This window comes from Panthera pardus, unplaced genomic scaffold (genome assembly GCF_024362965.1).
Source record: "Panthera pardus isolate Hobbes unplaced genomic scaffold, ASM2436296v1 HiC_scaffold_2, whole genome shotgun sequence".
Taxonomy (NCBI): Eukaryota; Metazoa; Chordata; class Mammalia; order Carnivora; family Felidae; genus Panthera; species Panthera pardus.
Genome location: NW_026526765.1, coordinates 7,309,633 through 7,335,636, shown reverse-complemented (window position 1 = coordinate 7,335,636; position 26,004 = coordinate 7,309,633). Strand labels below are relative to the sequence as shown.

Here is a 26,004-nt window from a genome sequence, read left to right as displayed (position 1 = left end):
AGTTCCACTTAGAAAGTTATAGGGGCGCCTGGGTGGCTAAGCCGGCTAAGTGTCCGTCTTTGGCTCAGGTCATGATCTCACGGTCTGTGAGTTCGGGCCCCGCGTCGGTCTCTGTGCTGTCAGCTCAGAGCCTGGAACCTGCTTCAGGTTCTGTGTCTCCCTCTCTCTCTCTGCTCCTCCCCCGCCCGCTCGTGCTGTCTCTCTCTCAAAAATATATAAACATTAAAAAAAATTAAAAATAAAAAGAAAGTTATGGATGACCCCCACCGACACCCATCATTTGATCTGGCCTTTGATGTCATATTTTTTTCTAAGTTTCGGAGCATCATTTTGTTTTTCTTGATTTGTTTGGTTCTGTGCTTGCTTTGGTCAAAGCGTCTTCAGTCAGTGTGTAGCTTAGGTGAAAAATTGAAATTTAAATTCTGGTTTCCTGTTGTGAGTGAAGTCATCGGCTATGTGGAGTTAGCTCTAGAGAAGCTGGGCATAGCATCTTGTTCTATTTGATTTTTCTCTGGGGATTATAGCACTGATCAGCTCTCCCCTTAGAATAGGACCACCCGTATCCCACAGGGTGTTCCTGAACCTGAGGGCCCCCGAGCTCTGATCAGATAAAAGAATTCTGGGCCTTTTAAAAGTAATTAGAGGCTGTCTTTGACCCCATCTCTCCTGTTCTTGCTGGTGTTTTCAAGCATGACTATGTGTAACAAGAGTGTCAAGACTGGTCTTAATAGGTAGAGAGCTTCTTCTGCCCTGGGGGGATGGAAATGAATCAGCGAGGGGGCTCACATCCTCGATTCCTCTTGACTCTTCTCTGTAGCATTTTCTTAGCAAATAATACGTATAATTTTCTGCTGGTGATAATAATCACACGTTCCCCTTTGCAGCAAACTTGCAGAAACAATCCCCCAAAGTATTAAGCAATCACGCAGAGCCGCATACCTCGGAACGTTCTAACGATTGGGTGTATTTTCTTCCAGAGGCTGATCGTAACAATGAAGATCCACATTGTCATATCTCATAATTATTGAGCGCTGACTGTGGGCCTGGCATTGTTCAAAGTGTTTCACATCGATGAGAACAGTACATCTTCACAAACCTTATGAGAAAGGCACAAAGGTTATGCCCACCCGAAGATGGAAATAGAGGACACACAGCCAGCGAGAGGCAGAGTTGGGATTTGTGTCCAATGTACAGTCAGACACGGAGACCAGGCTTTTAGTGTCTCTATGTTTTGGTTTCACTCTGAGAGTATGTTTGTGTGTGTGTGCAAGCATGTGAGCGTGCATTGTGGGTGCACCCTTCCTCCGGGTGTGTGCATTTATTTACATGCCATACCCAAGAGTTGATTTTTCTGCCAATACACTTAATATTATATACCTTGAGTATTTCTCATGGCCTTAAATTTTCTCTTAAAATTAATACCCTGTCTGGGGCACCTGAGTGGCTCTGTCAGTGAAGCGTCCGACTTGGGCTCAGGTCACAGTCTCAGGGTTTATGGGTTCGAGCCCCGCATCAGGTTCTTTGCTGACAGCTCGGAGCCTGGAGCTTGCTTGGGATTCTGTGTCTCCTTCTTTCTCTCTCAAAAATAAGTAAATGTTAAGAAAATTTTGAAAAATAATATCCTGTCTTCCTGATATAGTTAATTTGTATAGAACCATTTCCTTCTCTCTAAGCTTCCAAATCATGATTGTAACACATAACACTCAGACTAGGAGGAGCATATTTCAATGTAAATCTTCGTTGACATAAAAGATGAATTCCTTTGGAGAATGTCTGGTAAAGCATATGAATGCTTTTTTTAAAGAGAAAAGTTTTTTTAATGTGTATTTATTTTTGCAAGACAGGGACAGAACACGAGTGGGGAAGGAGCAGAGAGAGAGGGAGACACAGATTCGAAGCAGGCTCCAGGCTCTGAGCTGTCAGCACAGAGCTCGACACGGGACTCGAACTCACGAACCGTGAGATCATGACCTGAGCCGAAGCCGGTGCTTAACCGACTGAGCCACCCAGGCGCCCGTGTATGAATACTTTTAGGCCCCTTAAAATTTCCCACCAACTGCCTCCTGCTTGTGTTTTAAAAATGGCAGTCAAAGCAACCCTGGATTCCACCAGGTAGGAACCAACTCTTTTCGGACTTCTCAAGTAAGCAGCTTTGTTCCACAACTTGCCAGTCGTCGTGATCTGTGAGATTAGTTACCAACCTAGGTAGATCTGTCCGTGCTCCTCGGCGACAAGGTTTCCTCAGACCGGGAGTTCTGTGCCCCGGAACGTCTGATTTTCCAGAATGAAGTGTTTGTGCATAAAAGCACAGCCCCGCCACCTGCAGCCTCCTCTCCGCCGCTAACCGCTCTTTGTGGGGCTGTGGTCGTAACCAGAGAGAACCGCAGGAATTTTCCGGGACAGCGAGATTAAGCATCGGATTTGCCTCCCACCTGGGATGTTAGAGAAAGCACTTCACTTTCCTCTACGCGCTCGACCGGAAACACGATCCATCGCTTATCGAGGAAACAAACGGGCGTGTTAACCGTGCTCTGATGAATTGCCGGGGGCGTGTTATTCACCAGGCTAAAGTGGCAGCTCGGAGGCTGGAGGCCAGGCTGGCCGTGTGGGGTCGGAGAGCACTGGTCAGGGCCCGCGTTCCCGAGCGCTTCTCTGCAGTGTGAGCGGAGAGCTTGGCATAATACGGTTTATCGGTGGAAGGCTGATAAAACCGATTTCATTTCCTTAGGCAGGGGTGAATTTGGTTTTGTCCCCGGCCGAGAGGAATCTCAAAAGGGGAGGAGTGGGCGGTCCGCGTCTTAGAAATGTCTGTCACTGACTCACGGTTCATGCCCGCGTGCCTGGCTCTTCCTCACTGGGCTTGAAATGACACTGGGAGTTTCCTGGCTGCGTGGAGAATACTTCTGGGAAGTCGGCCCCTGCCCCGCCACCGCCACCGTTTCTACCTTCTAACCCTCCCTCCTTTAAACCTGCCCTGCCCCTGCCCTGCAGCTACCCTTCTCCCCGTGGTGTCCTCCCCCTGCATCCAGCCAGTCAGAATCCAAGGATGCACCTCAGGGCTCCAGTCTCGTGAGTCAATCCATGAAGCTAATCTCACCTTGCTCATTTATTTTAAACCTGGATATTTTTACTGACTTTAAATTATATAAAATAAGTAAATAAATAAAAATAAATAAATAAATAAATAAATAAATAAATAAATGCTTGTTGGATTTTCAAGCTACGTATAAAATACCTCCACTGTTTCGGAACGACTGCTGGTTTCTTTGTCCCTGCAAACATGTAAACAGAAATCATGCGATTTTATTTATTGTACATTTTATTTTCTTTTATTATTATTTTATTCTGTTTTACTTTTTAAAGGTTTTATCTTAAACTTGTTTGAGTAATCTCTCTACTCAACGTGGGGCTCGAACTCATGACCCCGACAGCCACAGTCACCTGCTCTTCTGACTGAGCCCACTCTTCCGCTTTTACAAGACTTAAAGAACTTTCATCTTTTTTTAAATTAATTTTTAATTTTTTAAATATAGAGAGAGCATGAGCAGGGGAGAGGGCAGCGGGAGAGAGAGAGAGAGAATCTCCACCCTGAGCTTGGCCTCTGGGATCATGACCTGAGCCGAAATCAGGAGTCCGATACTCCACTGACCAAGCCACCCAGGCCCCCATTTTTCTTTTTCTTTTTTTTAATAGTTCTTATTTGTTCATATTTATTAAGACTTTTTTGGTGTTTTTTAGTGTTTCCTAATAGCTAGGGACAACTCTACATCATTTCAAATTAACTCATGTAATCTTAAGCCATGGTTTTTATCTCCGTGTTACAGATGATGGAACTTGAGGCTCACGTTGGAGCTAGTTGGGACCCAGGGGATCTGGGTTTGTGCCAAGCTCTCCGCAATGTGCCTCCCTACGCGGGTGCGTAGGGCAGGGCTGGGGTATGTTAGGCAGAGGAGCGCTGCAGGAAGAGTCCTTAACCTTTTGCAGGGCAGAAGCCGGCAGCCAGATCTCCTGCAGTCCTGTCCAACCCCCCTCCCTGTTGGGGAGGGATTTGCCAAACTGATGCAGTCTGACGGTCCTTTTTCTGGACTCACGCTTCCAAATTGTTCCTTTTGTGTTTTCCTGAACATCTATCCACCATCGCCTGGCTTTTGATATTTTGAAATACAGGAATTCAAAACAATTAGGGATTATTTTTCAACCATGGAGACCTTTCCTGTCACGTCCCGAAGGACCTTTCCGCATTTCAGGCTAATGAACTGAAGAATAAAATAACCATATGTTCCCAGCATGTCTGAATTTCATAGTGTCACATTATGTGCTAATCATTCGATGCTTTTGTGGCAGCGGATTCAGGGTCTTTATTGACTTGTGATTGTGAAATCTCCCCTAATAGGCTGATTTCCTGCCGGTGAACTTGTAGTTTTCCGCAGAAATTCTCCTGAAACTTGCTGTAAGCGCCATTCAGTGGCACTGGCAGAGAGTAGTTGGGTCTAAACAACAACGTCTTCCATCACTTGGACAAAGACTGTCTTAGTCTGTATCCCCTCTAGTACCTAGTCAGTCAGTCAGTAATATTCTATGTCATACTCTCTTCTAGGCCCTGGGGACATCAGATGAGCAAGACTAAGGCTTGGCTCAAGGCTTATATCCTTGTGGGTTAAATAGGCCATAAACAAATATGTCGGTGGAGTGATTTCAGGTAGTTTTAGGTGACATGGAGAGAAAAATCCCAGAATCTGGTGGAGAGTAAGACACAGATGCTCTGGCTGGCCTGGTGGGGGACTCCTTTCTGAGTGGGTGACATCTGAGTGAGAAGGAGGCAGTTGGGAAGGACCTAGAGAAAGGGCCTCGGGGCTCACATGCCAGCAGATGTTGTCCGAAAGGCCATGAGCTTGGTGCGTAAAAGGAGGAGGTCGTGCGTGTGAGTGTGTGTGTGTGTGTGTGTGTGTGTGTGTGTATACACGTGTGTGGCCTGAGCACGGGGCACAGGAGTGTGGGGAAGGTGCTGGAGTGGGGGGGAGTGGGTGGGGCCGACCATAAATGGCTGCTTTTTGGTTAGTGTCCAGGGTGCGCGTTTTCGAGAGGTTGTGAAGGGAGGTATTTCAGGGCTGTAAACGGAAAAAATACCTAATCGGATTAACTCTTTTTCCTTTTTATGTAGTTTTATGGCAGCTACATACTTTCCTTTAAGAATACATAAATATTTTGTTATAGTTGTTATTTCCAGCTTTTTTGAGATATAATGACAGAAATTGTATATTTTTGTGATGTTCAATGTGATGTTTAGATATATATATATATATACATATTGTGAAGTGATTGTCACAATCAAGCTAAGTGACACATACATCACCTTACATAGCTACCTTAGTGTGTGTGTGTGTGTGTGTGTGGTGAGGACATTTAAGATCTATTCTACTAGCAAATTTCAAGTATACAATACTGTATTGTTAACACAACCACCATTTGTACATGAGATCTCCCAGCGCATTCATTTTGCCTAACTGAAACTTTGTACCCCTTTTTAAAAATTATTTAATTTAATTTAATTTAATTTAATTTAATTTAATTTAATTTTTTAGTGAGGGAGAGAGAGAAAGAGAACAGGGGAGGGGGCAGAGGGAGAAAGAGAGAATATTGAGGAGGCCCCCGGCTCAGCGCAGAGCCCAACGTGGGGCTCGATCCCATGACCCTGGGATTATGACCTGAGCTGAAATCAAGAGTCAGATGCTCAGCCCACTGAGCCACGAGGCACGCCTGAAACTTTGTACCCCTTGGTCAACATCTCCCTATTTCTCCCGCCACCCCTGGTCCCTGGCTACCACCATTGTGCTCTCTGCTTCTAAGCCGTTTTTGGATTCTTTACAAAGATCACTCCGGTTACAACATAGAGTATGGACTTTCGAGCGGGCAAGAGTGAAAAGCCCCAAGACCGACTAGAGAAGGCTCCCGCTGAGTCCAGGTGAGAGATGAAGTCGCTTAACCTGGGACTTCAGCCGTGGAGGCGAGAGAGGAAGACAGGTGTGTGGTCCATTCGCGGGGTTCACTGATGGCTCACAGCCTTCTATGGGGAAATCACAGAAAACAAAATGCCTCTGGCAGTGACGGGGAATTCAGGAAGCAGATGTGGGGAAGGCGAGAATCAGTGTTCCTTTTGGTCCACGTTTGGTTGCAGGTAATTCTCTGTCACTCAAGTAGAAGTGCAAAGCAGACGGAGGTCGCAGTTTGGGGGACAGGTGGAGGAACCTCGGAGACTCGCCAGCTGGTGGGTGAGCCCCCCAGGAGGGGGCAGGGTGGCGGCCAGAGGATGACACAAGACCCCGGGAAGGTTGTCCAGAGGCTAGTGCTTTCATCGTTGGCTGGGCTAAATCTTGCTCAGTGAGGTCCGTGACTCTAGGATCAGTGAACGATGTTGCTGCCAGTTATTTCGTGCAATTTTTGTCCCCAAGGAAACGCATACTCAACGCCCCACACCAAGTCAGCTGGCTGATTTCTTCAGCCAAGTTTCCCACGGCTCCCAATCCCTAGTCAATAAGCAGTCAGTGCAGAAATACGGGAAAGACAGGGATGGTATCTTTGGCATAGCAAGATGACCCTGGGCTTTGAGGCCAAGGACTCACCTGTGAAAAGTTTTAGCTCTCCCATTTGTCGGTGGGGCCGCCTTGAGTCTCCATCTCTGTGGAATAGGAAAGACTGATAATACGTATTTTACAGGTTTATTTCAGGGAAAAAAGACTAAACTCTACATAAACATAGAACTTTCTCTTAAATTTTATTATTCTCTGATTGGTACAATCTTTGCATGTATATATATTTAAAAATTTTTTTAACATTTATTCATTTTTGAGAGACAGAGACAGAATGTGAGTGGGGAGGGGCAGAGAGAGAGAGAGACACAGAATCTGAAACAGGCTTCAGGCTCTGAGCTGTCAGCACAGAGCCTGATGCTGGGCTTGAACTCATGAACGGTGAGATCATGACCTAAGCTGAGGTAGTATGCTTAGCTGACTGAGTCATCCAGGTGCCTCTCCCTCTCTCTCTCTCTCTCTCTCTCTCTCTCTCCATATATATATATATATATATATATATATATATATATATATTTTCATATATATGTATGTATTTATATAAATATATATTTAAATGTTTATTTATCTTGAGAGAGAGGAGAGAGAGTGTATGGACGAGTGGGGGTAGGGGCAGAGAGAGAGGGAGAGAATCCTAAGCAGGCTCTACACTGTCAGCAAAGAGCTTGACTTAGGGCTGGACGTCACAAACCTTGAGATCATGACCTGAACTGAGATCAGGAGTCGGATGCTTAACTGACTGAGCCACCCGGCTCCCCTGATTGGTGGAATCTTTTTTATTATTATTATTTATTATTTTTTTTTGAGAGAGAGAGAGAGAGAGACAGAGAGAGAGAATCCCAGGCAGGCTTTGTGCTGACAGCATGAAGCCTGACTCGGGGCTTGAACTCACAAACCCATGAGATCATGAGCTGAGCCGAAACCAAGTGTCAGACACTTAGCTGAGCCATCCAGGCGCCGCTGGAATCCTTGATTTTGATATATGTCTCAGTATTTTTTACTTTTAGCGATGATTTCTTTTTCTTGTGTTTAATCAACTGACCCTCAAAATGGCAATTAGAGTAGTGCCCCCTTCCTTCTGCAGATACGTTCTAAGGCCCCCAGTCAATGCCTGAAACCACAAACAGTAGTGAACTCCATATATCCTGTGTTTTTATAATCCACTTCTATGGCAAATTCAGTTTATAAATTAGGCATAGTAAGAGATTAACAACAGTAGCTAATAGTAAGAATGATTCTAATAACGTACTGTAATAAAAGTTATGTGAATGTGGTCTCTCTCAAAATCCCTTGTACTGTTACTCAGCCTTCTTCTTGTGATAATGTGAGGTGGTGAAATGCCCACGTGATGAGATGCAGTGATGTGAATGCCATAGGCACAGTGATGTAGTGTAGGCTGCTCTTGACCTTCTGACGACACGTCAGAAGGAAGATCATTTGCTTCTGACCATGGGTAGCTGGAATTGTGGAAAGTGGAACCATGGATAAGGGGAGGTATTATTGCAGAGCTCTCAAGTTCTGCTGTTTCTGTGTGTTCGTTTTTGCTTTTGTTTTTTTTTAATACTGAAGACGGTGACAGCTTTGAATAAACTCAGATGTATCAACTATGACATGTCTGATCGATTGGGCCCAATAGTTGTTGGTGGATATCATACACAAGGGTCGTTCCCAGCTAAAATCTGAAAGCAACAAATCAGGAGCCTTTGCATTAAATAATGCTCATTTTTTCCAAGTGTACCAGCAGCCCGTTATCTGTAAATGTATCTGATAATATTTCAAAGCAGTTGGTTTTTCACCCTAGGAAAATGAATTTGATGAATTCATTTCTTCTATAAATGATAATATCCTCCTTTTCCTGTCCTTTGACTTTTCAAGTGCTTCCAAGGAATTCTGGCGTTCCAGAGGAATTCAGTCGAACCCCTCAGGGCTCACACGCTTTGGTTATATCTTCCATGTGCTTTCGTGCTTTTAGGCCCAGGAGACTTCCTCTCTCAGCTGGTCTGCCTCTAGTAATCCCTTCATCCCTTTGACCATTAATTGGAAAATTATGACATTTAGAAAGGACATTTCTCAAAACCATGGGAATCCTTGTATTTGGACCAGATGTTAAGAGAATTTTAATAGAGGAATAAAACATCTGTGACAACGAAGAGCGGAGTCACAGACAAAAAGAGAACGTGAACAGCATGTTGATAGGGGCATAAATATTGTAAGGAAGGTAGAGGGGTGTGTGTGGATTCGCATCGTTTCTTCCCATTAAGTCATTTCTCAGGCAGTGATTGTTCATCCATACTCTGTCCTGTATTGTCCAGAGGTTGAGATTTTCTACAGCCTGGTTTCGAACGAGGCAGAGACACAGATAACGGAGGCTTCCAGTGATAAAGGCTATAAGAGAAATGAGTGTTGATGTACAGTGGGGCCAGGTGGGGAATGTGAACTTGAAGATGAAGCAGGAGGAAGGGGAACCCGTCAAGATACATCTGACGTCTCAGAGGTGAGAAATAGAGGGGGTTGGTTACGGTGGGGTGGAGGGGCATGACTCTGGATGGGGAAGGGTTGTCAGGATGCGGTGACAAAATGTCAGGGGGCTTTGGGAAGATGACGGAGGGAGAAATGGCAGGTGAGTCCTCATGATGGGCTGGGTATCTGAGTGAATGGTGTAGTTAACCGTGAGAGGAAATAGACATGAAGGAGACAGTTGGTAAAGACAGATAATCAGGTCACCTTTCGATGAGATACCTCTGCCCTATCAATGTGAAGGCATATATTTTGATTTGTGTCCTTATTATGTACAGAGGTCTCAAAGAGAGTTTTAGATTTGGAAGTCCCCAGGTTATAGAAGGTGTGTAAAGTTGTGTGGGTTTGACAACACAGGCCACTGAGAATGTGCAGGGTGAGAAGAAATGAACGTTCGGCAGAGATTGGGATGCACCTTCATTTAAAGGGAAGACCGAGAAGTCAGAACTGTGGATGTACAAGGACATAGGGAGATTGGAGTGTTAAGGCAACCAAGGAAGTGGGGGTTTGGGGAGATCTTGAAGGGAAAAGTCAGTGGGCACGAATGCCCTGGAGATACCCAGCTGCATGAATTCACCAGGGTGGCAGTCAGGAGGTGATGAGTGAAGATCAGTCATGAAAACACAAGGGCGGATCCTTCTCTCCTGCTACGGTTGTGTACTACTGCATGTTGTGTGTGTGTGTTGTGTACTATGTTGTACTGTCGCATGTTGCCTTAGCTGTTGCGCCTTCTGGTTAACAAGGAAGAAAGTGGTGCCCCGAGTCCTGCTTAGCTGAACTAAAAACCAATGGGAGCTGTGAAGAATAGTTGATCCACTGTGGGTCATTTTTCACTTGATTTCTTATTGTGTCCATATGAATTTCCTGCCTTGAGGAAATATCTCTGGATAAATCTTTTAGAAATTGTTGATGTAGTTGTGCTGCCTTGAAGGGCCCATTATTTTTTCTTCTTTACCCCCTTGCCTCCCTCCCTCCCTCCCTCTTTCTTTCTTTCTTTCTTTCTTTCTTTCTTTCTTTCTTTCTTTCTTTCTTTCTCTTTCCTTCTTTCTCCCTTCCTTCCTTCTTTTACTTTTCTTTCTTTCCCTCCCTTCCTCCCTCCCCCTTCCTTCCTTCTTTCCTTTCTTTCTCCCTTTCTCTCTCTCTCCTCCCTCCCTTCCTTCCTTCCTTCCTTCCTTCCTTCCTTCCTTCCTTCCCTTCCCTTCCCTTCCCTTCCCTCCCCCTCCCCCTCCCCTCCCCTCCCCTCCCCTCTCCTTTCCTTTCCCTTTCCTTTCGTTCTTGCCTCTGGTTGCTTTACCTAGCACAGAAGTAGATTGAGTGAACTTTCACTTAGTTTTAAAACCTGCTGACAGATCAAATTAATATTGCCTTTGTGTAAATAATAATTTTATCTAATGGACTTCATTTATTTTTATGGTTCCTCCAGGCGATCTGGAGCTAAACAAGGGGGAAAAGGCAAAACTGTAATAACAATTCCCTTTGAAGACAGATATGAAACAAGGTCACTGGAGCCGAACCATTACTGAAATGTATAAAATCATTTAATGTTTGGTTTTTCCCAGTGTATATCATGAGGTCATTTTGTATAGTCATAAAATTCCATCTTAGTTCAGATATGATAAAAATCTATGAGTAACAGAGCCAACTTCATATTCAGTTACCTGAAGGTGGCAGCCAGTGGTCCCTCTGTATGTAAGGGCAGTCAGTGTTTTCATTAACACGTTCCCAAAATGTTTCTCTAATTCATTTATGTTAAATCTTTTTTTGAATGAGAGTTGGCAAAGTTACGTGGGTTAAAATAATATAAAAAGGATCCAACTTTTACAAAAAATGTAACAATTGAAGATGCGTTATGTTTGGGGAACATCCTGATTCTCCTTATAGACTCAACACAATAACAAGAAAGCTTTAATTTCACTTCATTTCCCAAAGAATAAAATGTTCAGTTACTGGTTTTGAAAAAGGTCAGGAGCATCTATTTACTCGAACACTGTGCATTAACGTAAGGTTATTGTTTTATTGATTCTTCGTTTAATCCCATTTCCTGTTCAGTGCCTTGAACATCTGATACTATGGTAAAGAGATACCACAGATTCATTCAAGATACGCTCCTTCCAGCCCTGAACGCGGCCCGCACTTCGAATTCCTGGATCGTTCATTCCTGCTTTTCTGAACACTGTAATTTGAGCCCCTGCGGAAGCCGTAGCTTCTGTCTTCTCCCTCCATTCAGAGGGATGTCCTCCTCCTGTGTTTCCTAAGACTTTGCTCTTCCTCCCGTTTGAGAATTATCTAGAGATAGACCTTCACTTGCTTAACTCATTCTTACCTATGACCTGGAAGTGCCTGGACTGTGTCATCGTCCTCTTTGCCCTGCTGTGTTGGAGGGCCGTCTGTTGACCACAGGTGACATCCTTCAGTGGGGCGGGCTGGGTTAACGATGATACCTCCTAAGACCCTGGCCGTTTCCCCGCTCATGGTTCATCCTTTGTGACTTGCTGGAAGCAAAACTATGTTCCTGGGGGTGGCCCAGGCTGTTTGGACTTGTGGCCCCAAGTGTAAAACCAGTGTGAGCAGGAAGACCGAGTGCGCCCTGTAGGAGCCAGGCCCCCACTCACTCAGCTGGTCTTAACATTCGCTTGTGGGATCCTTGACCCCGGGTGAGCCTTGGCCTTCTCAGCTGCAGTGATTTCACCCCTCCCCACCCCTTCCTCCTCAAATTCAGTGGGTTCTTGACTCATTTCCTGTCTCTTGTGCCAAGGGACTGCACAAACCACCTCACAGTGTTGTTTGCTCAGGGCAAGGGATGGGTGAATTCTAAATGCCAAAGAGTACGTTGGCTGTGTGATTCCTGATTGACGCGGACAGCTGATTTGGCATGTTGGAACGCATGAACTTGGGACCGTGACCGTAGCTTGCTTATAACAGAATAGATCAAACTCGGAACGAGGGCAGGCTGTGTGGGCATACACGCAGCATGTGATGAGGATGCCTGTCCTGTAACTGGCACCCCGCGGTTCCCCGAAAGGGGCCGCCACGTGGGCTGGTGTGGGCGGCCCCCATGTGTGCCTGCGGAAAGGGAAAGCCAGCCTGAACCTTGGTAGCGGAAGAACCGTGTGGTAGCAGGCATGGGGCCCATGGCATCAGCAAAGGTACTAGTACTAGTACTCTGAGGATGCAGGTTAGACCAGAGAGGCCCACGGGAAGCCTCCGCAGTGGGAGGAGTGGACGTGGATTTAGCCGACAGCCTGTTGGTGAAAGGGCACCCTACTTTCTCTCGAAAGCATTGAAGGAGTCCTGGACCTTGTCCTCATCATCTTGGCCCTCCTGTGCTGGGGGGGGGGGGGGGGAGGGGGCGTCTCTTGACCACAGGTGACATCCTTCAGTGTGGCTGGCTGGGTTAATGATGACACCCCCTAAGACCCTGGCCATTTCCACGCCAACGGTTCATCCCTTGTGCTTTGCCAGAGACAAAACTATGTTCCAGGGGGTGGTTCGAGACCAGGGGTTTTGAACAGGGCAGGGCTGTTTACCCAGCAGCAGCTGACAATTGTGCAAAGGACGCCGTGTTTGGTGGTGCCGAAGTGTGCGGGATGGTGGGATGTTGCCTTCAGTTTGGGCTGGGCCTTTAGTCTCTGGGGGAGCAGTTCATCTGATGCGGTGGAATTGGGCCAAGAGGTGGAAAGATCGATGCACACAGACCTTGCAGAAGAGATGTCTGTCCATCCCCTCCTACAGTTGTGCTGTTTGTGTTGTTTTTTTTTTAAGTTTTTTTTTTTTTAATTATTTTTGAGAGAGAGAGAGAGAGAGAGGCAGAGAAAGGGGGAGACATAGAATCCAAAGCAGGCTCCAGGCTCCGAGCTGTCAGCAGAGTCCCACATGGAGCTCAAACTCACAAACTGCCAGAACATGACCTGAGCTGAAAGTCGGCACTTAACCGAGTGAGCTACTCAGGCGCCCCTGTTTTAGATGTCACAGTAGACTGACTTCTTACAATTAAGAGGCACATGCTTGACACCGACCTCAGCCCTCTGATACGGACTATTGCGCTGTAGGCAGGCAGGCGTGGGCCTGGCTACCTGAGTCTCCCCATCAGCTCCCCGGCTTTGTTCCTACCTGCCTCCTTCGTCCTGTCTCCGAAGGAAGTCCTGAAAGCCATCAGGAAGGAGCCAAGCCAGAGAGTTTCTGTGGATTCTGAATTGCGCCGGTGGATCTGGCCCCTTCTAAATATTCCAGCAGGTCTGAAACCCAGAAGAAACCCAGTTTCCCCTGCACAGAAGTACATTAAGCTTATTTTGGGTCTGTTTTTATTAATAACTGGTTAGACTTTGTTCCCTAAGCAAAACTTTTTGTGTAAGCTTTCATTCTTTTGATTTCTTTTTTATCTGACAGCATTTTTTTTTTTTTTAAACTAAAAGGAACAGTTAGTTTTTTGTTCGCTGGAGCCTTTTCATTTGCAGTGTGGGTGTGAATGGGAAATGTTATTTATTGCCCAAACACTTATATACAGAGTTTTGCTTATTTAGATCGAGCTTATAGAGAGTTCCGCCCACATCAGGAAACTGAAAGGAAGGCTTCAGGGACTTTGGAAGCAGAAGCGACAAAAATGTTTTTATTTTGAAGCCCAAATCAGCCTGTTGTGCTAAATCTTCTTCCGGTTAGCAAAATCATTTGTTTAGCATTCAATCACCTAATATATTTTTAATTTTCCAGAGGTGCTAGGATGAAATCAGAACAACTTTTATTGAAATTGATCCTCTGCAAATTCCTTCCTAATGCATTTCCCCAACGTAGCAACTAGGTGTAACTAACATGGCTTTCATTTTTCTTGGAGTTTTGCTGAAAGGAGTCAATACAAAGTCAGTTGGGTGATTTATGTAAGTGTATTTTTAAAATAAACTTTCAGGTGATGACAGCTTGCTTAATTTCTAAAGAGGAGAGGGATCATGATCCACATAAACCAGAAGTTCTCAACCGGGGGCAATTTGGCAACGGAGACAATTTCAGTCAGCACACGTGGAGTCGGGGGGCGCTGCCGACATCGAGTGAGTGGAGGCCAGGGATGCTGCTAAGTGCACAGAGCAGCCACCAGAACAAATAACTATCTGCCTATAACTGTCAGTCGTGCTGAGATGCAACACTAAAATCCCTGATATAAATATGCTGCCCTCCCCCCCCCCCCCAAGAGGCAACAGCGTTATTATATTCAGAAGAAGTTAAAATTGCAGAATCCAGGATGGAGGGACCTGCTGTTGAGATCTAAGCCTGTTTGGAGCAAAAGACTATTCAAGGAATTAGCCTCGCAGGGTGACCTGCTCAGAGAAGCCCCGTCTTAGTACAGACTGTGAATGCCCTTCCCTGGCGTCTTACCGGGACGGCTGTATCTTTATTTTGAGAAAAAAGGTAACATGTTATAGTCTGAAAATTACAAACTTCTAAAAATCACCTCGTTCTCATTAAATGTGCTTTCCTTAGGTTACCGTGGCAAACATATAATTTCATCTCATTACCGTGGAGCTGCGCGTCCCCTTTTAGCTGCTCTCGCGCTTGGAAGGACGTGTCCCTCTTCCCTAATTGTCACTTTCCAAGTCCCCGGGAAGACACGTGCCAGGCACTGTGTTATTTCTCTCTGCCTTTCCTTCAGGAGGGGACCGTGTTAGCCTGGCGATGCGAGGGATGACTGCCTTCGACGTAGGCCGGTTCCGGTTGGCCATGGGTCTGCTGGACGTGTTTCACAGTCAACAGAAAGGGATTGTGTGTTGGCTTGGGCCTGACACACTGAAAAACTATGTGCCAGGGAAGCATTTGCTCTTAGCTCCTAGCTGGCCTGAGCTTGGTCTCGGAGGTCGAGGCAGGGCGGTGCCCTAATCCCTCTCTGTGATGGAGTGTTGCTGAGGGAGAACAGGGGTCACAGCTACCACTTCCGGTGCCTGTTGGGCACCAGGCATGGGTGTAAGAGCTTAACATCATACCTGCCCCAGAGCTAGCACCTCATGCAAGTTCATTGTCCTTCCCATGGTATTTTTATCATTGCCGGTTTTTTTTAAGTTTATGTATTTTGGGGGGGGGCAGGGAGGGGCAGAGAGAGAGGGAGAAAGAGAGAGAGAATCCCAAGCAGGCCCCACACTGTCAGCACAGAGCCTGACTCGGGCCTCAAACTCACGAACTGAGAGATCATGACCTGAGTCGCAATCAAGAGTTGGTTGCTTCACCGACTGAGCCGCTCGAGCACCTCGGTTGCCAATTTGCTCTGACACGGAGCAGTGATAATGGACCTGTAGCCTTCCCTGAGTGGGCTGGTGCCAGTGCTTCGGATCTCCTTGTTCTGAAGAGAACAAAATTAGGTCTAAAACACACCTCTGATGGGTGTTCTTCTGTGTTAACATACTTCATTTGGTGAAATTTCCTTCCTAGTCTCAGGTCCAAAGGGTAAGAAACGATGGACTGGGCCATGTGTTTACGTCTAGACTGAAGTTCTACAGCAGCCTCCAACTGTGTGGACCATGCCCCTTTGCCAAGAATGCAATTAATCGTACTTTTGATTTTATAACCCAGGGAAAAAATAACACCTGTGACTCATTGTCCATTACCATGTGCTGTGCCTGGGCAGGGACGATGGACCCATCGGACAGGTGTGCCCTTGGCTCCTCGTTTACTTCTCCACTCCTTCCTGAGCCTTCACGCTCAGGGTTTCTCCCTCCTGAAGAAGGCATCCTCTTGCCTCATCATGATTTGGAGTCCCAGCTCTTGTTTTCTCTGCCCAGCTTGACTATTTTTGTCAGTGGGAGCATTGAATGAATGGGACTCAAGATAAGAGACTGTGAATTTCATGTGCCATCAACTTTATGTTTTCTCTCTTGGCATCACACCCTATATTCATGTGCACGTTTTTAGGACCAGGGTCCTTTTTTTCCATTCAAAACCAGTTTCTTTACTAGGATTCTAATAGTTTGCCGCCTTAGTATTTTCTGGATCTTCTTCTATCCTAAGAGCTCCACTCCCTCTTAAACCTACAATTTCTTCTCTACTACCACTTACCGGAAAAGAAGCCATATTTGGCTGTCTTCTTGACCTTGGACTTCTCCTAACTTTGATCTTTCAGTGCTTAGTGATTTCATTGATTCTTTTTTTTTTTTTTTTTTTTTTTGGTACCTGGCCTTCGAGGTGGCCATGTATGTTCTGTCCCATTTTTGCTGCATCCATTCCTAAAGCTGATGAATGGTCTTTACGACTCAGCCATCAAAAAGAATGAAATCTTGCCATTTGCAATGATGTGGATAGAGCTAGAGTGTACTCTGTGAAGTGAAATAAGTCAGTCAGAGGAAGACAAATATCACATGCTTTCACTCATATGTGGAACGTAAGGAATGAAACAGATGAACATAAGGGAAGGGGGGGTAATAGAAGAGAGGAAACAAACTGTAAGAAACTCTTAATGATAGAGAACAAACTGAGAATCAATGGAGGGAGATGGGTGGGGGATGGGCTAAATGGGTGATGGGTACTAAGGAGGGCACATATTGTGATGAGCACTGGGTGTTCTTTGTAAGTGATGAATTCCTAATTCTACTCCTGGGACTATTATTACACTGTATGTTAACTACCTAGAATTTAAATAAAAACTTGATGAAAAAATAAAGCTAATGGTCTTTGCTCTGCCTCCTCAGGTTACAGTTGACCAAGCCCCTTTTAAAATGTGTAATTTCTATACGCCAGTCTAACTGGACTTCCATGTGGCCCTGTGCCCTCAGTACTCCATCTTTATTTTCCTTCTTGTATCTTTGTGGGGTCACTTGTTAAATTACCGATTCTCAGCAGACAGTTCTCTGTAGCCTTTTCTTTTCCTTCCATGCTTTCCCCTGGTGAATCTTAGCCATTCCCATAATGTCAGTCAGAGAAAGCATTCCATACATTGTATGCTATCTCTGAATCCCTGTTTTGCTTTCTGAGCACCCGACCTGGATTTTCAGCCATCTTCTCCATTGCCTGAAATATTCTCTCAGCATCCTATACCCAACACATACAAAACTAAATGATCATATTCTCATCTGAACAAAGTTAGTTCTCTAGTGGTTATTATTGAAATGAGGGGCATTACCACTCTGAGGGGCGCCTGTTTGTGTCTCTTTGCTTTCTTTTCCCTCAAGTGTAGCAGATTAGAACATCCGCCATTTTGTTATATTCTGTACTTTGGGGGTTAGGAATTTGGGTAGGGCTCAGTTGGGTGATTCTTTTGCTCTTGTGATACTGAAGTTACTCAGTTTCAGCTGTACTCACATATCAGGTGGGGATGGCTGGGAAGCTGGCCTCAGTGGGAAATGTCACTAGGAGTCCCTATAAGTGGTCTCTGTAATCTGGCTGTCTCCCGATAGATGGGCTTCTGATCTGTTTTCTTAGTACCCCAGAGAAGGTGTTCTAAGAGACAGGAAGTGGAAATTGCCAGTCTCTTCGGGTCTGGGCTTGGAAATGAGCAAGCCATCACTTCAGTTAAATTTGTGAACAAAACAGTCACGGAGCCGATCCAGATTCAAGAGAACGGGAAAAACGTAGCTTTCATGGGAGGAAGGTTGGAGGGGCCGTGGCCATGTTTAATTTGCCATACTTCCCTTACCCATCACACTGAGCGTTTGCTCACACTCATAACACGCAAAGTCACAGCTTCATTTATTTCTCTTCCGAATAGTTGCCATAGTTTCAAATGAACTTCTCTACCTCCATGGTCTTCTTTATCCAATTTCCTGCATACACTATTGTAAGAACAATGTTTTAAGTATTTCTTGTGCTGTTATCTCGTGGTAGCTTGTTGAGTAAAAATAGAGACCTCAGACCTTGGTATAGTGTGCCTTCCAAATCTTAACTCAACCTCCTTCTGTCTAAACTGCTTCCCGCTAGTCTCCTTTAGATCTCCCAGGGTCTGGCTCAAGTACAGGAAACCATTCCCCAAACTGTTATTACCTCCTCCTTCCTCTTGCCCCTCGAGGGCACCCCTGCACGCCTGTTCCCTTGGCGTGGAATGCACTTCCAGAAACCTGCATGTGTTGAAATCCTCCATATCCTTTAGTATTAAGCTCAAACACAAACTCCTCACGGGACCCACCCTTGGGTCCTCTAAATGGCTGTGGCATTCCCTCCAAGGTCCCATGGCACCCCTGCTCCTTTCGACGGTTTTCTAACAGCTTAGCTTACAGTTATTTTTGCAAGCCTATCTTGTTTTAAAGCTTATTAATCTTTAAAATTATGCCTATTCTTTAAAGTCTCGTCGCTCCCAGCATAGCAATTGCATTTCACCCAGTAGGTGCTCACTATGGATTTTTTTATTTGATTCACGCTTGATTTCCAGCCAGAAACTCTGCAGGCAGGTTGTGTATAAATTTCAAAGGATAAATTCACCAAATATGGGCAGTTTGTAAGAGTTGGGTGGCATAATATTAGTCGGGTTGTTGGTAAAAGACAGTGGTCGTGGCCTTATGAAACAAGGGCTTTGGATGTCAAAAAGGGAAAGGTAGAGTTCCTTAGGGTTTCCCCGCATAGATCCCTGCTAGCGCGAGGGGATGAGGAAGGGCAAAACCGTCAGCGATCACAAACATTAAGCTGCATTTAAAAAAAAAATAATTTTTAATGCTTATTTATTTTTGAGAGAGACAGAGACAGGATGCCAGGGGGTTAAGGGCAGAGAGAGAGGGAGACACAGAATCTGAAGCAGGCTCCAGGCTCCAGGTTCCGAGCTGTCAGCACAGAGCTCGAACTCATGAGCTGAAAAGGGAAGTTTGTCCAAGCACTCGAAGGCTCTCCCCTTTTTTAAAAATTCTTTTTAATTTTATTTATTTTGAGAGAGAGCCAGCAAGAGTGGGGAAGGATCAGAGAGAGAGAGGGAGAGAGAGAGAGAGAATCCCAAGCAGGCTCCAAACACTGTCAGTGTGGAGCCCAACGTGGGGCTTGATCCCATGAACCGTGAGATCATTACCTGAACTGAAATCAAGAGTCCACCGCTTAACAGACTGAGCCACACAGTCTCTCCTTTTTTAAAAGTAGTGATGAGGCTTTCCTACAAGACCCCCGCACCAGAAAACCCGAACTCACGTTCATCGGATTGTTCTCTTTTGTGTGTTTTAGGCACCTCCCCCACATGACAGGAGGACGAACTTCTGGTTAGGAGACAACTACCTGGAGCCCACGCCTCTGCCCACCATGAAGGGGACCTGTGTCATTGCATGGCTGTTCTCAAGCCTGGGGTGGTGGAGACTCGTCCAGCCAGAAACGGACGCATCTCAGTGCCAGCGAGCGGAACACCCGGTCATTTCCTATAAAGGTGAGGGACAGGCACGCTCGGACTGCAAGGGCGCCCCTTAAATGCACATCCCGTGTTCAGTGATCGGGAATAGCAGCGGGTCTTGCTCTGTCGCTCCGTGACTCTTGTTCCAGACATTGTTTAAAATACGAACGAAAATACAAAGTCTCCCACTGCAGGAATTTCCTGTCCCGAAACTGATCACTACTATCTCTTTCAGGAAGAATTCAGCATTGGAGTTATCACGGCCATGGTTGAGGCCACCGTTTCTTAACGGTGCTGTGAGCCTCCTAGGCATTTAAACCGGGGGATAAAAATGTGATCTGAAGCAAAGAATTCTTCGCTTCAGCATCTCCCTACAAAACCTGAGTCTTAACACAAAACTTACACCGTGGTCTCTATCTGGCATCGCATGGCAGACAGAATTGATTTCATGTCTCAAGTATCTCCATGGGTCTGTGGGATTGATTAATTAGTGTGAAAATTCAGTCATTTGTTCTTTTATTTATCAAAATTTATTTAAGGCTCTCTATACTCTGGGCACTCTAAACAGTCAGGATGAAAAGTAGGTTAGTGTTTGTCCCTGTCCTCAAGGAACTTACAGTCCTATCATGAAGCCAACTCTAATTAATGAGACATTGTATTTTAATAATTCATGCAATAAATAGTTTTATGTTTGTTATGTTTTAAACTTTATATCATGAAAAATGTCAAATATATGCAAAAATAGAAAGAATAGTCTAAGGAACACCAACCCAACATTTATTTTTATTTATTTAAAAAAATGTTTTTAATGTTTATTCATTTTTGAGAGACAGAGAGAGAGAGACAGAGTATGAGTGGGGGAGGGACAAAGAGAGAGGGAGACACAGAATTCGAAGTAAGCTTCAGTCTCCGAGCTGTCAGCACACAGCCCACCATGGGGCTCAAACTCACGGACCGCAAGATCATGACCTAAGCTGAAGTCATACGCTTATCTGACTGAGCTACCCAGGTGCCCCGTAACCCAACATTTATTAATTCCGGGCCCACCATTTTTCTCCCAATCCCCACACGTGTTCTACCTCACACCCGCCAAATTATTTTGAAGCAAATCCAAGAAATCGTATAATTGTATCTATAATATTTTAGTTCTTAACTGTCAAACAAAGGGAGTTCTCAGCACCATTATCCCATCTGAGAAAAAAAAAATGCAAAAAAACCTCAATTCCATAAAGTCATCTGATATCCAGTGAGTATCGTGAGATCCAGATCCCTGATGGTCTCATGAATGCTGATGCATTTTTTTGTTAACAGTTGGATTGACTCAGGGTTTAAATGGAGTCGATCCATAGCGATTGGTTGGTATGGCTCTTAAGACTCTTCTAATTGTGCACTGTTTTGCGGTGGTGGTTTTGCTTCCCGTGCAAATTAATTACAAAAGAAATCGGAGCTCTTTATCCTGCAGAGTTTCCCACAGTCTGGATTTGGCCAAGTACATCCCATTGGTGTTGAAATGTTCTTCTGTCCCGAATATTTGTGTAAATTCAGAGTAGGATCCAGAGGCGGCTTAGATTCAGGGTCGACTCTTTCTGTCTGTCCCGTGTCACGGATGCTGCGGTGTCCTTCTCTTGGGAGGCAGGTAATGTGAAATTAGTAGTCACTGATGATCACGGCCTAAATCTACCAATTCGTTCATGGGTGTGAAGCTGGGATTTCCTAATTTTATGATTCTGTCTTCATTTAACAGCAAGAATACTTCTGTATAAAGTAACTTCCCTTATCAACTGCTTGAATATCCTGAGGACACATTCATATAGGAAATATAGAATCATTGTTAATACATGGATTTTAACATTTGAAATATTTCAAGCAATTGTAGTTTTTATGCTTATGGGTGGTGAAATCATCTCATTTGAAGCCCATGGAAACCTCTTAAAGTTGGCTCCTGAGCTCCTCTGACACAACCCAAGGTCACTTTTGAGAGCTTGCTGACTCTGGGACAAGGAGATGTTGCTTCCCCCCCTCTGCCATTTCCTTCTGTAGACCTGTGCACCGGCCATTTTGGGCTCCTTTAAGCATGGCCGTCCCTAGCGTTAGGTCTTTCCTATGTACAGAGCTAAGGAAAACTTTTTGAGAATGCACCGTAATTTCCTCCGGATACCTCCAGCCCATCTACAGGACTAGAGGGCTTTTTTCTGAACCCCTTCTACCTTATGTCTGTGTCTTTCGCTCCAATGCACGGAATCCCGAGTCTCTGCAGCCCACGTGATTGTTCCCTTGCCTCTTCCTGAGACACACACTGCATCCTTTCAGAGCAACTTTCAAGCAGTGCTAGTCGTGTCTGACCACTGAAAATGCTGTGAGATCATCCGCCTCTCTTCTTGTAGTTCTCGGGCTACAGGTTTCGTTGGGAAATTAAAGCAATGTGGCTACTGGGAGATCACTTGAAATAATTTGCTCTTGCTTGGTTGTGTTCCCAACTCAACACCCAGTTGATGTCCTGTGTTTAATTTCTCTTTTGAGTTTTGGAAATTTGAAGAATTTACATTATTAGGTAGTATTTCAAAGTTTCATTAATGAGGCAGTGAGTATTTAGAGAAACTGGCTTCACTTCTTTTCTCCGCCCTGTTCCCTCTCTCTGCATTTAGCTCACCTTTTGCTTTATGGTCCATGCTTCTGTTCTCTGCCTAGCATTTTTTGACATAGCGGTGTATCCTGGGGTCCCTTCCTTAGTCGTGCACTTTATGTCTTTCATTTTCACAGGCACATAGCTGTCCACTGTGTGATGAACCATAGTGTATTCAACAACTCCCTACTGAGAGATGTGTAGGTTATTTTCTGTCCTCTGTGGTCGTGGATGGTGTTACAATGAGTAACGCCTCCTGCTAACATCTCTTAATCCCTTGCAAGGGTATCATTGGAAGAGATTCCTAGCATTGACATTGCTAGGTTAAAGGGTGAATGCACCTGTGTTTTTGCTAGATATTTCCCAACTCCCTTTCATGAATATCACGCCATATTGTGTTCTCATTGCCCTGGATACGAGGATCTATTTCCCACCAGCCTTTCCAGTGGAGCGCACCGTCAGGCTTTGGGATTAAGACTAATCCCATAGTTCTTAAGTGACATCTCAACCTAATTTTAATTTCTGTGCAAAATTTTTTAATTTGGAGCAAATATTCAATAAACATTTAACAGGTGCCTGTTACGAGGCATTGTCTGTGCTATATGTTGAGGATATAGAGCAAAAAATACAGTTCCCTTCAAGGGTTGAGAATATCTCTAAGAGTATAAAGCAAAAGGAACATTGCATTATAATCTGTTAAGGGTCTTAATGGGTATCTTTGGTGGGTGCTGTGGGAGCCCAGGAGAGGGGCATCTGAACCAGATAGCCCGGGCTTTGGGAGAGTGCTTAAAGATTTCCGGGTTGAGTCAACAGCAGAGCTGAGTCCCAAATGATTGTTAGAAGGTGTTTATGAATCTGATGAATGGAGAGGTGTCTCAGGAAGAGGAAAACAGCAGGTGCAGAAGCCCTCAAGTGAGGAAGGGAAACCTAGCGGGTCCTGGCCGGCGTTCTGTACAGGAAGCCATGAAATCTCAGTTGAGGTTATGGAAAGGAGGTGGAGGGAGATGAGGCTAAGTAGTTGGAGGGTTTCCATATTGTCGGGCATCTGAAGGCCCCTTAAGAAATTCCCCTTATCTGGATCGGCTCCCTGTTCAGGATGGCAAAACGCGGCAGGGAGAGCCCATCCTGAGGCTGCGGCCGTGATCAGAGGGAGCGGTCATGAGGACGTAAGCTCAGGGAGTGGTAGCAGAAATGTAGAGAATTAGGTGAATTCCAGGGGCACCTGGGTGGCTCAGTTGGTTAAGCATCCGACTTTGGCTCAGGTCACGATATCGTGGTTCGTGAGTTCGAGCCCTGTGTCGGTCTCTGTGCTGACAGCTCAGAGCCTGGAGCCTGCTTCACATTCTGTGTCTCCCTCTCTCTCTGCCTCTACCCCACTTGCGCTTTGTCTCTCTGTGCCTCTCAAGAATAAATAAGACGTTAAAAAAAAGAAGAATTAGGTGAATTCTAGAAATGTGAACAATGTGTTGATGATTTAATGGATGTGGGACAGGAAGGAGAAGGAGGTACTGAGTATGATTTACAAGTTCTTGGCTGTTGATTCCATATGTAACGAAGAACAGGAATTTAAAATGATGATTTTATTTTTATTTATTTATTTATTTACTTACTTACTTAGGGTTTATGTATTTGGAGGGAGGGAGAGAGAGAGAGAGAGAGAGAGAGTGAGCAGTGGTGGGGGAGGGCAGAGAGAGAGAGAGAGGGAGTGGATCCCAGGCATGCTCCACACTGTCAGCACAGAGCCTGAAGCAGGGCTCAAACCCACGAACCATGAGATCATGACCTGAGCCAGAGTCTGACACTTAACTGACTGAGCCCCGGTGCCCCTAAAATGATGATTTTAGATTGAGAAAACTGAGTTCCTACTGCCGTCAAATGGGTTGTCTAGTTGAGAGCAGGGCCTCAATGGATCCAAGAAAGGAGAGCTTTTCAAGAGGGAGGAGGCCATCCGAGTATCTGATGATGAAGAGTTCAAGGCAGATGTGGGCCAGAGGGCAGAGTGACGAAGTCCTCCTTGTTTGCCCAGAACCTTCCTGGGTGTAGCACTGAAAGTATGATCTATGTCTCGGCTTCCCAGGGCTCCTGTAACAAAATACCATAAGCCGGGTCGCTTCAAACAACAGAAATACCTTCTCTTACAGTTCTGGAGGCTAGAAGTAAAAAATCCTAAGGTGTCCGTAGACCATGCTTTCTCTGAGGGCTCTAGGCAAGAATCCTTCTTTGCCTCTTCTCAGCTTCTGGGAGTTGTCCACGATCCTTGGTGTTCCTAGGCCTGTGGACGCATCACTCGAGTCTCTGAGTCTCTACCCCCGTGGCCTTCTCTTCATGGGGCTCTGTCATTTCGCCTGCTGCTCTTTTTACCAAGACACTAGTCACATGGGATTTAGGGCTTACCCTCACCCAGCATGATCTCATCTTTCTAAGTTATATCTGAAAAGACCCTATGTCCAAATAAGGTCACGTTCGCAGGTACTAAGGTTAGGACTTCCACGTATCTTTTTGGGGAGCGCAATTCAACCTGTAATAAATGGCATTTATCAGAGCGGTTTCAGGACTGTGCTGGGGGAGTAGACTAAATGGTGATGGGCAGAGAAACAAATGTGAGGTGAAGAAGTAGATATAAAAGGAGACAGTTATTGACTCAGCCGCCAGGGACGTGAGAGCAGGGGACAGCTTTTAAGAGAGCATTGCTTAATCATCCTTAAGTGCTGATGGGGAAAAGCCAGGTGAAGGAAGAGGCTGAAGAGAGAGGGGGGAGAATTGATTAGACAGAGTCCCCAGGGCTGTGGGAGGAGATAGGATACTGGGCACAGGTGGGGGATCAGCTTACAGGAAGCCGACCCTACCTCTAGTGAGTCTGGAGGGAGGGAGTCTAGGGCACCCAGGATGCAGGAAAGTCGGGGGGTGGAGGGGAGGGGGTGTCTGAGGGCCTCCGTCTCGGCTGAGAAGGAGTGAGCAGGCCATGTGCCAAGAGCACGGGAGCCTCAGGAAGGAAGTGCTTCTCTGAAGAAGGGGCAAGACTGTTGACCAAAACATACACCAGAGATTCCCTGGGGGATGTTAGGAGCCCCGCTAGTCCTTGAAATGGCTCATGTTACAGCCTAGCAGGTGGCCACTGCTGGGCTGCATGAACACTCTTGTGTAAGGTGCGACTCTGCTAGATCATTTAAGAAAGCGGATGCAGCATTGATACCGCAGAAATACATGAAGGACTGGATAATGCGGGCTTTGAAAATCTTGATTTCTGCGTACACTTAAAATTTCATGATTTGATGTTCTTCTACTTTGGAGGCGCTCTGCACAAGAGGCTACTCATGAAGTAGACCAGATGCTACAGTAACGTCTTAATACAACTAAGCAAGTTTTATTGAAGCCTTGATTCGATTTACCTGGGTAGGCAGAAGATGCTGGCAGGATCTCGTTTTTCCCCATCCTAGGTGAAATATTTGCCACCATGGGCTTCCCTTGTCTAGCAGAGTTCATTGCTCAACACGCTCTAACAGCTTGCTGTGTTTGCAAGGTTACTCCCTTGACTGCATGTTCTGGAATATTTATCCTTGATTGTTCAGGAGCTGCTAAAACACTCTGACCCCTCGCAGACACACCATTTACACTTATGTCCTTGTCATTTGCTTAAATGTCTGTTCCAATAAAGAGGGAAAAAATAGTGACCCTTCAAGACAGCATGTTTCTCAGCATGCTTACTGAGCCTCATAACCATCTCTGAAATGAGTTTTAAATGTTTAATGTCCACTTAAGGCAATAGTGCCATATTCTGCCTTTGTTTGTTTATTGATTAAAGTTTACCCAGCACGCTTGCTATTTAGAGTGTGCTCCATTTATAGGAATTGGTTTATGGGGAGCGATTTCACAGTATGCACGGAGGAAGACCACCAGTGGGGCGAGTCATGCCGCACTTAGGCTTTCTTTGCCTCGGAGCCTTAATATCATGACTAATCTGGAAGTCTTTCTTCAGTGCCTTAGCTGGTAGGGCTCAGTGTTAGTGATTA

At 45.4% G+C, this 26,004-nt stretch overlaps 1 protein-coding gene across 10 annotated transcripts in view; it reads left to right on the top strand.

The window, feature by feature from the left end:
- Nucleotides 1–26,004, top strand: part of SEMA5A (semaphorin 5A) — a 477,458-nt gene that overhangs the window by 147,820 nt on the left and 303,634 nt on the right. For 8 of the 10 annotated variants that reach the window (XM_053906877.1, XM_019450800.2, XM_019450801.2 and 5 more), the window contains one exon: nucleotides 19,212–19,407. In XM_053906877.1, coding sequence (XP_053762852.1) covers nucleotides 19,287–19,407 — 121 coding nt within the window. In that variant the 5' untranslated portion in view covers nucleotides 19,212–19,286. Of the gene's footprint in view, nucleotides 1–6,175; nucleotides 6,266–19,211; nucleotides 19,408–26,004 lie in introns of all 10 variants that reach the window. The other 2 variants (XM_019450802.2, XM_053906876.1) reach the window with 1 other exon arrangement.